Below are 18,159 nucleotides of genomic sequence, written 5' to 3' on the forward strand. Positions count from 1 at the left end.
GAACACTTTAACACAATACAGACTGACGAAATGCTGTGTTCAAGCTGAAGTACGAGGCGTGTTTTTAAAGTAAGTACCGTTTTGACATAAAAAACAACAAGTAAATTTTTTCCAAAAATAGTTTATTCACTTGAAAGGCCATACTTTACCCTACTTTTCTACATAATTCCCATTACTATTGAGGCATTTGTCGTATCTTGGGACCAGCTTTTGTATGCCATCGTCAAAGAAGATGGCTGCCTGATTAGACAACCACTACCTCACAGTCGTTTTCACCTTGTCATCACTTTGGCACCCAGCGTGCTGATAATTTAAACTTTCGGACACAATTTCGTAAACAACACTTCTTGAGACAGCAGGAAACTTTTCAGTTAAGGACGAAATCGTGAATCTGTTCTCTTTCACTTTACAGTCCACTTTTTGAATCAGTTCGTCGGTAATGAGTGAAGGTCTCCCACTTCGTTTCTCATCATGAATGTTTGTGCGGCCATCTTTAAAGGCCCTAACCCATTTCCGCACCATTCCATCACTCATAATGTTTTCACCATACACTTCATTGATTTGGTGATTAATGTCAACTGATTTGAAGCCTTGAGCACAGAAAACCGTATTACAGGGCGCACTTCACAGTCGGCGGCAACAATTGTAGCTACACGACGCGCATACGCTAAACGGCGACCGCAGCGCTGCGGCGCCGTAATTTAAAAACGGTACTTACTTTAAAAACACCTTCCATCGGGCCAGACAGTCAATAAAAAATATTATTTATCCGTTTTTAAGCGTTTGAGAGATGCTGTACATCGTAAACGGCCGGAAATGTGGGCAAGCAGTTCTTGGATTTTTCATGATGATGACGCGCCATCGCACTGAGTCCAAATTGTGCTGGATTATTTGACCAAACGCCAAGTAAATACCATCGTGCAAGCACCGCACTCTCCTGATATGGCCCCGCGCTCCTTCTTTTTGTTTTCCAAGTTGAAGTTCGTGGAAGGAGATTTCAGTCGATAGAGGAGATCAAAGAGAATGCGACGAAGGAGCTGAAGGCCATCCCTTCGTCGGCCAACCAGGGGTGCATGGAGGATTGGGTGCACATGGTTGGAAAACGTGTGTTGCTTCAAACGGATCATATTTTGAAGGCGATGAAATAAATTTGCCTGAAATTTAACTCTGTTTTGGGGGTTACGGTAATCCCCCAATTGTATTTTGTTGCTGTATAGATAAGTTTTTATAAGACACTGTCAAAATTAGAATAAAAAAATGTTTAGGGATTCGTACTAGAACAAAAAATTCGCGTAAAAATATGTATTAATTATTATTGAAGAACCGCGTTATTTCAAAATCTTGTAAAAATATACCGTACAAAAAGAGTGTAATGTCTTTATTTATTGGGTTGGCAAGTAAGTAATTGCGGATTTTTTTTTAGAAAATCAAATATAATTTTTTCATGGAACTAAATAACTTCATTCTGTACGGTATTGCCCATTTTGATCAATGACCTTTTGCCTTCTTTCAGGCAGCATCATAATCACGCGTGCATAAAACTTCTGGTTTTTATTAGCAAAAAACTGGATCAGGTACGATTTGACATCATCATCATTATTGAAATTTTTACCATTCAAGTAGTTTTTTAAAGATCGAAACAAAAAATAATCAGATAGTGAAAGGTCAGGACTATATAGTGGATGTGGCGAAACATCCGAAGCAAGCTCCAATAGTTTTGGCCGAGTGACCAAAGATGTGTGTGACCTTGCAATGTCATGATGAAATACAATACTTTTCCAATTGGTCAATTCGGGTCGCTTTTCTTCAACTGCATTGTTTAATTTCGTTAGTTGTTCAATTTAGACATCAGAATTAATCTTTCGGTTGGGGGGTAAGATTTCAAAGTAGACAATTCCTTTGTAATCCCACCAAACTGATACTCGTAACAAAACCTTCTTTTGATGTATATCAGCTTTTTATGTTGTTTAAATTGGTTCACCTGGCCTGCTTCACGATCTTTTCCGCTTGATATTGTTGTAAACAACCCATTTTTCATCGCCAGTTATCAGTCGTTTTAAAAATGGATCATTTTCATTATGTTCCTTTGGCAAATCGCAGCTGTTAATGCGTTTCGTTAAATGCGTTTCTTTCAGTTCGTAAGGAACCCATGTATCGAGTTTTTGAACATTGTCAAGTTGTTCTAAGTGATTTTCAATGCATGTTTGTGTTACATGAAGCTTCTTTGCAATCTCACGTGTTATACTGTGACGATCCGAATCGATTATTGTTTGATGAGGGCGTCATCAACATCAACTGGACGACCAGAGCGTTTTGCATCTTTGAGTAAAAAGTCACCAGAACGAAATTTGGCAAACAAGTTTTGACGCAGCCGTTCTTTTAAGGCTTCGTCACCATAAACAGCACATAACTTTTTATGAGCTTGGGATGCGCCAAACGAAAATTACGCAACCGATCAAACAACTTTTTTTTACTGATTGGTAGCTGAATTGCCAACATCAAATAACAAAATGTGTTTTTCATTTGTACTACGTCTGCAAACCTTACAATTCAACGGAAGCCATCTATAAGTGGAATCCGCAATTACTTAGTTACCAACCCAATATACAATATAAATTTGGATTTTTTGAATATTGGTGTCTTTTTGGTTCACTGTAGATGCATATAAAAATTTATTTTCAATTTTTATTTTTATTTGTAAGTACAATACGTATAAAGTATACAAAACACATTTAAAGTAAATAATGGCAATATATTTTCATAATTAAATATAGTATAGAAAACTATTAATAAGAAACACATTCGTTTTAATATTATGTACAAACATTTTAAGTCTTTTCTTTCCTACCACAAGGTGACGCAAAATTAATCACTCCAATCGGAAGATTTCTAATTTTTTTCGTACGTCACTCATATTGCCCACTTGTGACAGCTGCATTATAAAAACAGCCAAGCAATGGAGCGCGTAAAGGTCCAAATAAAGAAATCCATCACTTAAATCATTTTTTGTTTTATTTAGTAAAAAAGTAAAATAAAATTGTATGACCAATTTGGCACCACTGGTATAAAGAGATGTGTCTCATCTACCCTACTTCGCCCTGTAAACCAACAACTACTGCATGCTTAGTAACCCTAAACTTAGCACACATAAAATCGCAACTACTTGGAGGTACATCTGATATAGTAAATATGTATACGAATCACTTTTCAGTCACAACTATAGTGATGCTATTTTTGTCCGAACAAAGAGCTGTATTAAGTGCAGTATCCAAAGCTTCCATGCTATCTGCCAGCGCGGACGCTACTTCGTCATTTTGTGGCACCACTTTGTAGTCGCCGTCGCTAGGTGGGAGTGGCACTTTGTTTGTACTTGGTGTTTGCATTTCAGCGTCCAACGAATTATCAAAGTTCGGTGGTATTAAACGATTTCTAAAACAATAATAAGTATCAGTGTAAGTGTTGGTTACTCAAGTTTCTTCGAAACACTCAAACTCACTTTGATAACAGCAACCATATCATCGCCGCGAACATCATCACCGACGTAAAACCGAAGGTCCAGTAAGTACCATAACGTGTGTAAATTACACCAACGAAAACAGGTCCCAAAACACGCGATAAACACCCTGCACCGGTCATCAGACCCATCCATACGCCTTGCGGTCGTGGTCCCAAAACCTTGGAGAAAATCGTTTGTATCAACGTCACACCAATCGGATAGCCAATCGATGTGAATGCATAGCCGATTATAAATTGTGTGAGCGTCAACGCCGGTGTACGTTCACACCAAGGTTGAGTTTTGGGACAACCTAGAAAAATTTCATCATTCGGACCGAGATCTATTGTAGCATTGCCCGTAAGTGGTATTGTCACATTGTAGACTTCTGCAGTAATAGGTGGTCCATCACCCCAAGGTATGTACAGCACGCGACCCAGTACCATCAACGAAAAGCCACCCCAGATGAGTACATAATGTTCGGGGAAGATTTTGCAAAGTGGATTGATGGCAACAAACGTGACGAGTGCAACAATGGCGCCCACTGACATCAGTATGCCCATATAATAGAGCGCATCATGATTACTCCATGCGAATTGATCCATGGTGAGCGATGTGCCGAGTCTGCAAGAGAAAAGATGTAAAATGATGAGCTAGAACTGAACAAATCTAAGAAAGTACACAGTAGGTAAGCGAAAACAAAACAGCGGCTGAGACTTATCGAATGCTCTCAAATACTTGATGTGACACTGTAAGCAGTATGAACGCCCCAAGAGTCGTTATTTTTATGTAAAAGCCAGTCGTACCAAGGGAAACAGAAAATTAACGAAGATTCAGAATTGGAGGTTGAAAGGTCATTTTCTGCTTGTGATCAGTTGCTTCAAAGCCACATATTTAAGGGGTGTCTACATCGCAACTAACAACTCCCTGGCGACTAAAAATGAGTCCACTACAATAATCCGAAGTCTAGAAAGTCATGGCGAAAGCACAGACATCCATATCAACGGCCAGACCGAAGGTTATGCTCTTTATTTGGTGCCGATGTTATTGTATTATAAATCATAAATCACTATTGTAAGAGGCGGTCACCGTAACCCATTGAGTTGGTATGTGACTACCATTCGGGAGTACGTAGATTCGAGTCTTCGAGCATGGAACAATTTTTTTTTAATAGCGCTCGCCCCTCGGCAGGCAATGGCAAACCAACGAGTGTGTTTCTGCCATGAAAAAGCTCTTCATAACAACTATTTGCTGTTCAGAGTTGGCTTAAACTGTAGGTACTTCCATTTGTGAAACAACACCAAGACGCCAATTATTTATTTTTTTATTGTAAGCTGAAACTCTATAAAACAATAATTAGGTCTTGCGTTACTTATGCTGCTGAGACCTGCATTATCGTCTACATTACAACGATGAACGTCTAGCTGAGCTAAAGGAATTTAAAATCGCCGACATCAAGCTTCAGCGTCTTAAGTGGGCTGGATATGTTCTGAAACCCAACAGAAGTTGTAAAAAAGATCTATAATAGTAAGCTGTGCCTTATAATAGGACCCGCCCAAGAAAACTTGGATTGGCACAATTCATGACGACACCAAGATCTTTGGACTGAAAAACTGGAGGATGTCTGCAAAGGATCAGAATTCTTGCTCGAAGTTATTAAGGGAGGCCAAGGTTCAATCCGGACCGTCACGCCAACAATACTGATGCTGATGATGATAAGCGAGTGAAACCAGTACAGAGTACCGATATCGAATGTATGTAGTATACATTCTGGATATAGTAGCAGGTTAAACTCCTACTTATCCAGAATCGACCCTGACATACCCAATTTCAGCATGTGAAAGCACACCACACGATACTAACCATCCTTTAACATGACCTATCAACCCTACTCACCTAACACCCCTCTATCTCTGGACTCAACCTGTCGAAACAACACGTTTTCTGGATCTACCGTTAGATGAGTTAGTAAGCTGCTACAACAACAACAACCAATATCGAATGGAATGAATACAGGTGGGCTGGGCTCAACTAAAATTAAACTGTTTAGTTATCTTTAGGGCGCAACTTCTTATAGGTATCTAGAGGAACTATAATGACGAAACTCTCACAAAAGATAAATGAGCTATTCGAATTTCCGCTCCAACATTTCTTCTCTTCGATGGGGTAATAGCCTCCCATATATAAGTACATATCAATTAGAGCAACACACAACCGTAAATTCAGGGAATACAAATTTGGGCTCTCCGAAACACAATTGTGAGACTAACTTCGGCTGCCACGCCCTCAGGATTTCGACAGCAGAATTATTACACTCGTCAAATCAGTCGTTGTTCAGACGGTAACGAATTAACATTCGCGGAGACTGCTTTGATTTTTTTCTTATATCACCAATAGAATCTCAGTTTTTGTCGCTGAAAGCCGGTTAACCGTCTGATGTTGGCCACACCTCCTTCTATATGCTTCCCACAAAGACAGATTGATTGAGAGAGCACTGCATAAGGTTGAAGGACCGCTAAGACAGGTAAAAATTTGCAATTCATTCACTCTTCTTTGAATGCTGTAGGACTAGAACCTTTCATTATTCTTTGGGTCAGTTATTGCAAAGTCTCTCCTCAGAGTACGATTTTATACCTTCAGCCCAACACATGAGTTCGATACCAAAATGCGCATATGTTCTTCAACCGCTTTAAAAACCACCAAATCTCTTATCACTTCTTTAATCGGTCTGAACAAGATTTCCAATATGTTAATGTATAGAATCTCTCAAATTTTTCCTTGTACTATTCATGAAGCGCAGAAAAATCGACGCAAAAGCTTCAATCACCGACCGCAAATAGATTCGCCTTTCGCTTTCACTCTTGCTATTTTCCCCCTCACGGATTGATATTTCCAAGAAGATATTTGGTGTGAGGATGAGTTATCCCACGCAGCAGTAGGGAGAGAAGAAATGAAATTCACAATGCTGTGCGAGTCACTGCTCAGAGTAGGGTTCTATACTCTCGGCTCGTGATCCACATGCTGAAAAAAACTTCGATTTCACACTAACTCGATTACTATTCTGATCGTGTGACGATTCCTTTGGACGGTCACTAAAATAATACAATCTGCACTTAATGACTTGCCCAAGTAGAGAGGAAGGAAAGTCCTGAGGTTTAATCTCTCCAAAACCAAACTGATCCTATCTATGAGATCTATGTAAAAACTGTATCCGAATCGAAAAATCGAGTATTACTCATATTTTCATATTTCAATTTTTTTAGCTTCGAAAGGTTGAGTCGCTCAAATACAAAAAATTAACTCGATTTTACTGGAAAGACCCAACATAAAAACCGCAACAGCAGGATGCTGTATTGGCTTGCTGCTTGTCCACACTGCTCTTCGAAGTTATTCGGCGAATGTAAGACAAAACTGAACTGTATTACAAAACACAACAAAGTTTGTCTTATTTGGGTGCCTGGACATTGGGGTATTACAGGGAACGAGTTAGCTGATAAACTGGCTAATGAAGGATCTGCAAGTATGCCACTAGGCTCTGAACCCTTTCTAGGTGTCAATTCCGCATCGATTCAACTATGGATTGACGACTTCATTAGGTCTACCCATAGAGGACGTTGGTCTGGGTTTAGCTCGTGCAGAGTAGTCAAGTGCTTTGTGAGAGAACCAAGCAGGAAAAAAGCGACCTTTCTCTTAAAACTCAGCAGAAAGGACCTGAGAGTACTGGTGGATGTAATCACAGGGCACAACGCCTGTGGTCAGCATATGGCTGCCATGGGGGTCGTAGACAGCCTAATATGCCTATCCTGTCTTGAGGATGACGACACTGTAGAGCATTTTCTCTGTAGCTGTCCGGCGTTTTCCAGAATCAGACTTAGGATATTGGGTTGCGATATACGGAGAAAGTTCATACTCTTCCTCTTCCGGATCTCTTAAGATCCATCAATGAATCCAAGAGATTTGTGGAAGAGTGACCTCAAACTAATTTATCCGTCTTACCACCCACATTTTATCTCTTCTATCGCTATTCTTTCTACTTAAATCTATCCGGGTGTAGTACAATGGTCTTCTGACTGAGTGCTTGGACTTGTCCCACCCCCCACAAATCTAATCTAATCTAATCTAGATTGCAGAACAGGTTTGATAAATTCCAGTTACTTACGTTTCGAGCAGCACAAAGTTGAAGACCAGCACGAAGAATGCCATAATTAAAGTCCACGCCGACACGTAGTCCGGTTTAATGGCCTTCCACGTTTCACGCTCCGAACTTTTGCCCTGCCTTATCATGATTTCGCGTGCGGCTATCTTATGTTCCTATAAATAACGAAAAATGAAGGATATGCAAGATAAGAGTTGGCGAGTAAAGATCGCCTCAAATATTTCCACTTACTTCAAATAGTCCCGGCAGAAACATGATAAAGTTTCCGATGCTCATTATAACATTTATCCAACCGCACGCCGTGTACATGTTGAAGACCAGAGCACCCCAAAAAAAGGTATAACCGGTATTGCCTAATGGCGTAACGGCTGTTTGTAGGCCCGGACCAACAATGAAGCCCAATACCTGAGCTAATGAGACCATCGAAACTGCTTTCGTGCGTTCACTGAGACGTGTTGCAGCAGACAAATACGAACGACAAACAGCAATATTTGCCGAACTGACGCCAATCAAAAACCGTGCGGTCAACATCCAGTACTTAACATTATCGGGACGCATTTCCAGCGCGGAATAGAGACCACTGGCAAATGTGAATAGCGCCAAGGAGCATAGTAATGGTAAACGAATCGATGCGAGTTTATTGCTCCACCAACCGAAGAGCGGACTGAAAATCATCTGACCCAAAGGATTAGCGGCAACAATGAGGCCCATGAACTCTTTGCCTGCATGTGGATCTAGCTATGAAAGAGCGTGAAATTGTAACAGAACTTCGGTTGATTTTTTGTTTGGTACTTTTCGAAATGCAAAATGTGCATACCTTATTTAAGTAGGGCCATATGCCCGTAAGTATAATACTGAAACCAAGTGACATCAGGAACATTGTGAAGTAGATAACGCGCACCGAACGCCAACGACTCTGATATTCCGCCAATGTTTCTAGTCCATCATTGACATCGTCTGGCAGTTTTTGTGATTTACTAAAACAATTGCTACAGTTGCCCATTGCTATTTGTGGTTTGGTGAGGAGATATGTTTTTCACATGAAGAAAAATCGCGAAGATTCGTTGTTGTCGCCTTGCAGTCAACAATTTGTGATAGGCAGCTTTGTGGCCAACATTTGAACTATGCGGTAAGTGGTAAACTAATATGAAGCATACGGCTAGATTTACAAAATAATTTAGGTCGACTGACTTTCGCTTGCAGCAGGATTTACATGTTGCTCGGTATCCTAAAAGAAAGGAAAAAAGAGGGGAGAAACGTATTAATAAAAACGGGTAAGCAAATAAAAAATATTTATAAAATATTTGGCTTTATTATAAACCTTTATTGTGTTTTATTATCTTTATTTATCCTGCAAATTTTCATATTTGCAATAAGGAGCCCCATTTGTAAAACCAGATGTGTGCTGACATCAACAAACAACAGGATATGCAATCAGCTGCACAAAAAACTGTCAAAGCAGGACGCAGAAAAAGTCACATGTTCGAAAAAAGCTTTTTGCACTTCACTCTTACAGGGTGTCCCAAATACAAGCGGTTGAGAGAATACTAACACGGTACCGTTAATCGATTCTTAGTTGACGGAATCAGCTGTTGAGTTAACATAATTTTAATGGGTAAAAAATCGTACGTGTGGCTCATAGCTTATTAGATGTAGCCAAAAAAAAATTATTAAAATATCAAATATAATTTATGGTATTTCCATTACAGAAAAAAATCTTATATTTTTTTATTGTTAAATAACATGTTTTATTTCATAACAAAAAATAACAAAAAATGTTTCTTCATAAGAGAGATATGGCAAATTTAAATAATTCAGTTACAGTGTTGAGGTCACAGCTTAAATGATGCACTAAATTAAAAGTATTCACAAAAACATAAACACAGTAATATTTCGATTTCACGATTACGGCTAGTACTTAGTGGGATATCCCTTTTGATTCGGAACAGCTTTTGATCGGAAATTCATAGATTCTACAAGTTTTGCTGTATAATCGGCACTTAATTTTATCCCATTCTTCCTGTAGTGCCCGTTTCAGATCAAAAGCATTAGAAATATTGTCGTTTCTTATTTTATTTTCCAGCACTGACCACAAATTCTCAATAACGTTGAGATCTGGGCTCTGCGCAGGTGTCTGTGCTACATGTGGGCAGTCCCAGATAAGCCAAGTTTTTGAAAAAATACCAGACGTATGCTTGGGATCGTTGTCTTGGTAGAATCTAAACGAATCTTTAATGCCCATTTTATCCGCACTTTGTACTAAATTATCTTTTAGCAGATCCAGATACATCTTTTTATTCATGCTTCCTTCGATAAATGTTAAATTTCCGACGCCTGAATAAGCCATTCAACCCCATACCATCACACTGCCCCCGCCGTGTTTAGCTGTAGAGCGCAAATTAGGATTTTGGATGTTTGGATTTCTCCAAACGAGGACTTCCCATCAGACCTGAAAAGGTTAAATTTGCTTTCATGCGCAAAAACAACGGACTTCCAGAACGAAATGTCTTTGTTCAAATGTTGTCTGCAAACCTCTATTCTTTGTTTTCTATTACGAGCATTAATCAACGGCTTATTTCGGGCAGTCCTTCCATGAAAATTTTCTTCGCGCAGAACTCTACGAACAGTTTCAGGGTTACAGATCTTGCCTAAGTATTTTTCGACTTCGTTCGTTAATTTTGGAGCGCTTAAATCGGGTTTTTCTTTAACTTTGCGAACAATCCACCTCTTATCTGCTTCATTAAATATTTTCTTTTGCGCAGATCTGCCCTTATCTTCTATCCTGTTTTCGTGGCGAAACCTTTCTATGTACAATATAATGTCCTGGATAGTTGAGGAACAAATAGCAACAATTTCTGCAATTTTTCGTTGGCTTTCGCCCTCTTTATAATGACGAATAACGTCTTCCTTTTTTTCAAGTGAGGTCCGTTTTACCATTTTAAAAATTAATTTTTAAATTAAAATTCAAAAATTTTAAATTAAAATTTTTTTAACTTTTCTTTACAAAATTTTTTTGAGAATGACTTAAGACGCTAAGCCAAACAGAAAAAATAAATTTCACCGTTATTGTATTCTCAGAGAAAATATAAAATACACTGCATCATTTAAGCTGTTAGCATATTTTGATGAGAAAACTATTTGTTTCTATATTTTTTCAGCAAGCTTTGTTTTTCTTATTATTCTTCCTGCACTGATAAACAGTACATACATATATCATTACAAATCGTATACATTTTTTATTACATTTATTAAAATCGAGTAATTTTCTTTTTTTTTTAAAAGTATTGCCTGCATCAAATAGGCTGTGAGTCACTGTGTGTCGTGTTTTTGTCTGGTAAGAGGCTGCAATCATGACAACATAAGAGAAATTCTTATTTTCCATTCACACAAAATTAAGATTAATAATACTACAATAATTAAAATTATGGCCGGACATTTTTTTTTCAAGCACTCAGGCAATGTTTCCCATTGCACTTAAGGCCAAGACATAGAATTTAAAGAATAGGCAGGGACAGGTAAAAGATTCATTACTCTCCTGAAAACTTTCCAGACTATTTTATGAATCTTAGCAGTTGCTTGAGTGAAAGAAAATGTAGCTTGTGCATTCTCAATAGAACCGACTCAAAAATAAACCATCTAATTCTGGCGCAGGACGGACAGCGGCAGAGAAAGTTTTCTGTAATAACCTCATGGATCGTTGATGATGCCTAAGGTGGTTATATGTACATATGTCATCCCCAGAGATTATTACGAGTAGTTAGTCCGATCAGGGCTTGTAACGTACTCCTCTTCTAACTGAGAAGATACCAAACTTGTCAGAACATTTCAGGAAATACTTCGTTGTATTGCAGGTGGCAGAACTGCGCACAGTTCTCGTGAGGTTTATTACTGAGAGCCTAGTTGCACCCGAAAGTGTATGAAATTGTGTTCTTTCTACAGTATTAAAAAAAATAAATAAATAATTTAGAAGAGCTCCTCCTCTTATTCGTGGCGGGCATCTTGATGTTGGTCGAGAAATGGAGTGGCCTACAGTTTTAAGTCGACTTCGAACGGCAAATGGTTTTTTATGAGGTGCTCTTTCATGGCAGAAATACACTTCATACTGCCATTGTCTGTCGAGCGTTGGCCACTATTAGAACACAAAATTGTCTATCATTTTGCTGTTTCTCATTAGGTGCGCAACTAAGTTCTCGCTGTTTTTTTGATGAAAATACAACTTTATTTTGAGAAAATGGTTACAAGTGCATAATTGTAAGTATTGGCCATCGCTGGCTACTACTTTTCCCATCTTTCTGGTAGATTTCGTATACCGTCGCGGTAAAACTGTTAATCTTTTGAGGCTATCCACGGATCAAGCCATTTTTTGATGTCTTCATATGAATGGAACTGCTGGTCAGCTAGACGATGTGCCATCGATTGGAACAGGCGATAATCGGACGGCTCAATATCTGGAGAATATGGCGGGTGGGGTAGGATTTCCCATTTCAGTGTTTCCAGGTAGGTTTTAACGGGTTCGGCAACATGAGGCCGAGGGTTGTCATGCTGTAGAATCATTCTTTCATGCCTCTCCGCGTATTGCGGCCGTTTCTCGCGACGTGATCGACTCAATCGCATCAATTGAAGTCGATACCGATCCCCAGTGATGGTTTCGCTTGGTTTTCACAGTTGATAATGAATAACACCAACTTGGTCCCACCAAATACATAACATAACCTTCGCAGCGTGAATATTCGGCAGAGGCGACGACGTAGAAGTATGACCGGGCAGTTCCCATGACTTTATTTTCTGTGGATTGCTGTAATGAGTCCATTTTTCATCACCCGTCACCATGCGATGAAGAGACCCCTTCCTTTTTTGCCGCTGGAGCAGTTGTTCACAGGCGAAAAAACAACGTCCGACATCCCTTAGTTTTAACTCATAAGGAACCCAAGCCCCCTGTTTCTGAATCATTCCCCAAGCATGCAATCGCTTGGAAATAGATTGACGGGTAACTCCTAATACTAAAGTAAGCTCTTCTTGCGTTTGACACGGATCCTCATTGAGCAATGCCTCCAATTCAGCGTATTCGAAGGTTTTTGGCCTTCCTTTACACGGACGGTCGTCAACATTAAAATCACCGTCTTTGAAGCGACGGAACCAGTCTCGGTACGTTGTTTCACTTAAAGCAGCATCTCCATAAACTTTTTGTAGCTTTCGATGCGCTTCAGCGGCTGGTTTTTTCGAATGAAAGAGGAAAATCAGCACTACCCGCAAATGTCGATTATTTGGCACAAAATCAGATATTTTCACAAAACCAAAAGTATATGATACCAAAACAAAGTCCCTAATGTGTCGAAGCAGTTTTTTACTATATGTCTACGCTTGGTTTATGGCGTTTACGTTATGTTAGAATCGACTAGCACACACTGCTGGCGGCATCTATTGACAAACAGCGGGAACTTAGTTTCGCACCTAATAATTTAAATTAATTTTTAAAACGGATACATACATACAGACCACCCTGTAGGCGCAAGTGTACTTTCGCAAAAGCTTTTAAGTTTAAGGCACAGGATGATGAAAGGACACAGAAATAAATGTGAATGCAATTACAAATACAAACATTAGTACGAAAGCATTTCCTTGAGAAAAAAGTAGCATATAACACCAATTGAAGAAAAGTTCACTAGAAAAAATGAGCTACTTTTATATTTTTAATTGTAGTTAACCCCATGAATTTCTGTGTAACTACCGTACCGAATTAGACACAAGGAACATAGAACTGATAACATGAAAAATCAGTTGATAGAAAAAATTGTCCTAATTGTAGTCACTACTCGGCAAGAAATCGCAAACCTTCGAGGCCCTTTTTGGTCACGAAAAAGCTTCGCATAAAAATCATCTGCCGTTCGGCGTCAACATAAAACTAAAGGTTCTTCCCTTTTATGGAACAACATCAAGGCGCACACCACAAATTCGAGGAGTACCTCAGTCAGAAACCTTATAAGACGTGTTGGCTTAAAAATTAAAACATATGCAAAATCTTAATAATATGTGAATCTATCAATCAGGTTTTAATCATCCTTTCTCAAAAAAAAACTACTTGAACACTTTTGCAGTTTTTTTGTTTTTTATTTCCGGATTCAAGTCGAATATTCCTAAAATTCCTTAATTTTCATCAACTGTTTCTTCTGCTCTTCGACGCAATCCCTGGTAGCTCCTTTCATAAAAACCTGTTCTTCATCGATCTGTGTAAAGCTGCTAATGTAGCTAACGATTGATGAGGATCAGGTTTCTTGTCTAGTTTTTTTGCCGTCTCTTGTAAAATTCCCTTTGCTCGAATTTGAAAAGGTGATTCTCTGCCTGACGGTACTCCTTTTCATTTTCATATTTCTATTCGGCGTCAAAAAATTGCTTATGAATTCTTAAATCTAGGTCTCAGATTCCTTCGGATGAGATTCAGTAAACCGCGTTTCGATAGCTTATCAACTAAGTTCACAAAAAGGTTGAAGAACCATACTACCACATATTGAATATCAGCAGCGGTGCAGAAGCCCATGAAATGCCATCTTAGATATCAAGTATGGCATCAAAGAGCTGATACAGCGCATCGATCAACTTTCATGCAAAACATGATTGTAAACCTACCGACTGTGACAAGTGCGCAAATAAAACTGTCAAGCTTTCTACTAAAACTTGGAAGGAAAGACGTTCGCTTGATGGTTGGTATTATTAGGGGGCACAACCCATGGTCGCACATTTTTTTCTGGATTCTTTAAACTGAATACCGAAGCGAAGCAAATGGGTTTGGTTGTGAACGAGGACAAATCGAAGTGTGACCAAGAGCTGCTTTAAACTGATTAGACATTTTGAAAGCAAAGCTGTGCTGTATTAGTTTCTCAGAAACTTGGACGATGACAGCATTCAGTAGAACCTTTTTAGAATATTCTGCGAAACTGTTTTGAAGAAAATGTGGAGCTTTATGAAGCCCTTGATGATTTATGTTACAGCGGCTCCCCTGCCTCCAGGTAACAATATCTTAAGAGTCCATCTTAAGAATCCATCTTAATCAGTCTTAGACCCTGCAGTCTTATTGCGCTTCAAAATAGCGGCTCGATGTTATGAGAAACGTTTTCATCGGAGACAATTGGCTGTCGAGAGCTAGAGGCAATTGAAAAACTCTGTTTTTAATGTCTCATGTTCCCAACCCAACCCGTCGTGCATATTGACACCAAAGCAAAATATCTGAGTATTATGATCGACTTTAAACTGGCATGAACATATAAAGAAAAAATTAAATGAAGTTAAAATCCATTTTAAAAAATTGTTCTGGCTGCTTGGCTTATCATTAAAAATTAAAGTACTTATAAAGGGTGTTTTTTTTTAGAGGTTAGGTTTTCAAGTTGGCACTACTTTTTTCGTAGATGGTCTTTTTGACAGCTGTCACTTGATTTATGCTCAGTTTGGTTTGCCATTTCATAATGAATAGACTTACACCTGATCAAGCGCGTCGCACGTTCGGTGAATGGGCCCAAAACGAGATGGCCACCGATCCCAATTTTCACAAGAAAATTTTGTTCAGCGATGAAGTTCACTTTTGGTTGAATGGGTATGTCAATAAGCAAAATTGTCGCATTTGGAGTGAACATAACCCACAAACCATTGCTGAGACGCCGTTACATCCTCAAAAAGTCACTGTTTGGTGTGCTCTATGGGCAGAGGGAATAATTGGTCCATATTTCTTTAAAAATGAAGCCGGCCATAACGTTACAGTCAATGGAGAGCGCTATAGAGCCATGATTAATGACTTTTTCGTGCCTGAATTGGACGATGTTGATGTGGACGACCTTTGGTTCCAACAAGACGGCGCTACATGCCATACAGCCAACGCAACAATCGATTTATTGAAGGAAACTTTTGGTGAGCGCATTATCTCGCGCCGTGGACCTGTGGCGTGGCCTCCAAGATCGTGCGATATAGCACCGCTGGACTATTTCTTGTGGGGCTAGGTGAAGTCGCTTGTCTACGCAGATAAGCCCGAGACGATTGACGTCTTGGAAGAGAATATTCGGCGCGATATTGCTGACATACGGCCCCAACTGCTGCAAAAAGTGGTCGAAAATTGGGCCTCTCGGCTGGAATTTATTCGAGCCAGCCGCGGCGGCCACTTGCCCGAAATCATTTTTAAAACATAATGGCAAACCCTTATCTTTATAATAAAGCTAAATTCTTGGCCATAACGTTAAATTATATACGTTTTATTTCATCTTGAAAACCTAACCTCTAAAACAAACACCCTTTATATCGAACGACAATTGCAAGGATTGAATTAAGGTTTTGGGTACCGCTGCAAAAAGCAATCTTAGTATAAGGAGACCAGTCTAAAATTCTTAGGACCGCGAACTTCAAATCGATACTATTGACTAGACAATACAAAGGTACATAAGCAGACTATTGTGCTTCCAATTAAGGGGACTCTCATTACATCTCGTTACATCACTCTCATCACATCTCGTTGTAAATTATTAAATTGCTTATAATCTAACTAAAGGTCTAATATTTTAAGGAAGCAAATAAAAAAATGTTCACAGTGGGCATGAAAACCAGAAACAGCCAAATGCTAGCAACGCTCAACTGAGACATCTATGATCGCCACTTAATTAATTTCTCATAATTTTCTTCTTGCTGTTTCATAAAAATGTAAAACCATCAGCTTAAGCCATCTACTAGTACCGAAGTTGATGTTCTATCGGTTATTCTAAGTAAAAGTTTTCCTGCTTTGATTTTGCCTTTAAAGGACATTTTCAACATGTCACTTTCTGCTGGAGTCTCCTTGATGAGTGGAAATTAACTTTTATTACGCCTGCCCTTGAAAGCGGCTATAAAAATAATATTGAAAATTATTTCTCATAATTTTCTTCTTGCTGTTTCATAAAAATGTAAAACCATCAGCTTAAGCCATCTACTAGTACCGAAGTTGATGTTCTATCGGTTATTCTAAGTAAAAGTTTTCCTGCTTTGATTTTGCCTTTAAAGGACATTTTCAACATGTCACTTTCTGCTGGAGTCTCCTTGATGAGTGGAAATTAACTTTTATTACGCCTGCCCTTGAAAGCGGCTATAAAAATAATATTGAAAATTATTTCTCATAATTTTCTTCTTGCTGTTTCATAAAAATGTAAAACCATCAGCTTAAGCCATCTACTAGTACCGAAGTTGATGTTCTATCGGTTATTCTAAGTAAAAGTTTTCCTGCTTTGATTTTGCCTTTAAAGGACATTTTCAACATGTCACTTTCTGCTGGAGTCTCCTTGATGAGTGGAAATTAACTTTTATTACGCCTGCCCTTGAAAGCGGCTATAAAAATAATATTGAAAATTATTTCTCATAATTTTCTTCTTGCTGTTTCATAAAAATGTAAAACCATCAGCTTAAGCCATCTACTAGTACCGAAGTTGATGTTCTATCGGTTATTCTAAGTAAAAGTTTTCCTGCTTTGATTTTGCCTTTAAAGGACATTTTCAACATGTCACTTTCTGCTGGAGTCTCCTTGATGAGTGGAAATTAACTTTTATTACGCCTGCCCTTGAAAGCGGCTATAAAAATAATATTGAAAATTATTTCTCATAATTTTCTTCTTGCTGTTTCATAAAAATGTAAAACCATCAGCTTAAGCCATCTACTAGTACCGAAGTTGATGTTCTATCGGTTATTCTAAGTAAAAGTTTTCCTGCTTTGATTTTGCCTTTAAAGGACATTTTCAACATGTCACTTTCTGCTGGAGTCTCCTTGATGAGTGGAAATTAACTTTTATTACGCCTGCCCTTAAAAGCGGCTATAAAAATAATATTGAAAATCATAGGCCGATTTCCAAGCTAACTACAGTTTCTAAAATATGATATTAATAGTCTCTAAGCATCTTGGTTGTTTATTAATAAAAAAATAAATAAAATATTTAATTTTTAATTTAAAAACTAAATTGATGATAAAATAAAAATTACTCTATAAAACCTATACCTTTATGTGCATAAGAAATTTTTCCTGGATAACAAAAAAAAAAGGTGTTTTTTGATGCGCACACGTCCGTATATTTGTATGCAAACGTATAAATTAAAAAGTACTCAGGGGTGCTGTGGTATTCCTACAATCTCAATGGCCTATCTACTCTATTAATTACTTCAATTCATACACATTAGGGTGTCCCAAAAAAATTAAAGTGTTTTTTTTTTAACGCATACCCTCTTATTTTGTTTGAATGGTCGCAAAACATCTAAAAATAAAGTTTCGTCTATTTAGAATCACGGCAACCCGTGCCGAGTTGCGCGGAAACCTAACGGTACTTGTATAGTACGGCGCGCGCGAAGTGTCGAATTGATTGCATGTAATTACTTGTTTGTTTTATTAGTAATCGCGTTTTTTTTTTCGAGTAGTCAACATGTCAGTGGAGTTACGAAGTTCCAAAAAGGAGATATTTTTAATAGGGGACGTAAAACATCAAATTACCGGTTCTAAACTTCCCTCTAACGGGCAAGTA

The 18,159-nt window shown here is 38.5% G+C and overlaps 1 protein-coding gene across 4 annotated transcripts in view; it reads right to left on the minus strand.

Annotated features, from left to right (window-relative positions):
- Positions 1 to 2,994: 2,994 nt before the first annotated feature.
- Positions 2,995 to 18,159, minus strand: part of LOC128860379 (major facilitator superfamily domain-containing protein 8) — a 49,429-nt gene continuing 34,264 nt past the window's right edge. For all 4 annotated transcript variants that reach the window (XM_054097870.1, XM_054097872.1, XM_054097868.1 and 1 more), the window contains 5 exons: positions 8,467 to 8,877; positions 7,881 to 8,387; positions 7,653 to 7,804; positions 3,497 to 4,117; positions 2,995 to 3,429 (listed from right to left, as the gene is read on the minus strand). In XM_054097870.1, the coding sequence (XP_053953845.1) occupies positions 3,201 to 3,429; positions 3,497 to 4,117; positions 7,653 to 7,804; positions 7,881 to 8,387; positions 8,467 to 8,652 (1,695 nt within the window). In that variant the 5' untranslated portion in view covers positions 8,653 to 8,877 and the 3' untranslated portion in view covers positions 2,995 to 3,200. The remainder of the gene's footprint in view (positions 3,430 to 3,496; positions 4,118 to 7,652; positions 7,805 to 7,880; positions 8,388 to 8,466; positions 8,878 to 18,159) is intronic.

Source organism: Anastrepha ludens, chromosome 4 (genome assembly GCF_028408465.1).
Source record: "Anastrepha ludens isolate Willacy chromosome 4, idAnaLude1.1, whole genome shotgun sequence".
Classification (NCBI taxonomy): Eukaryota; Metazoa; Arthropoda; class Insecta; order Diptera; family Tephritidae; genus Anastrepha; species Anastrepha ludens.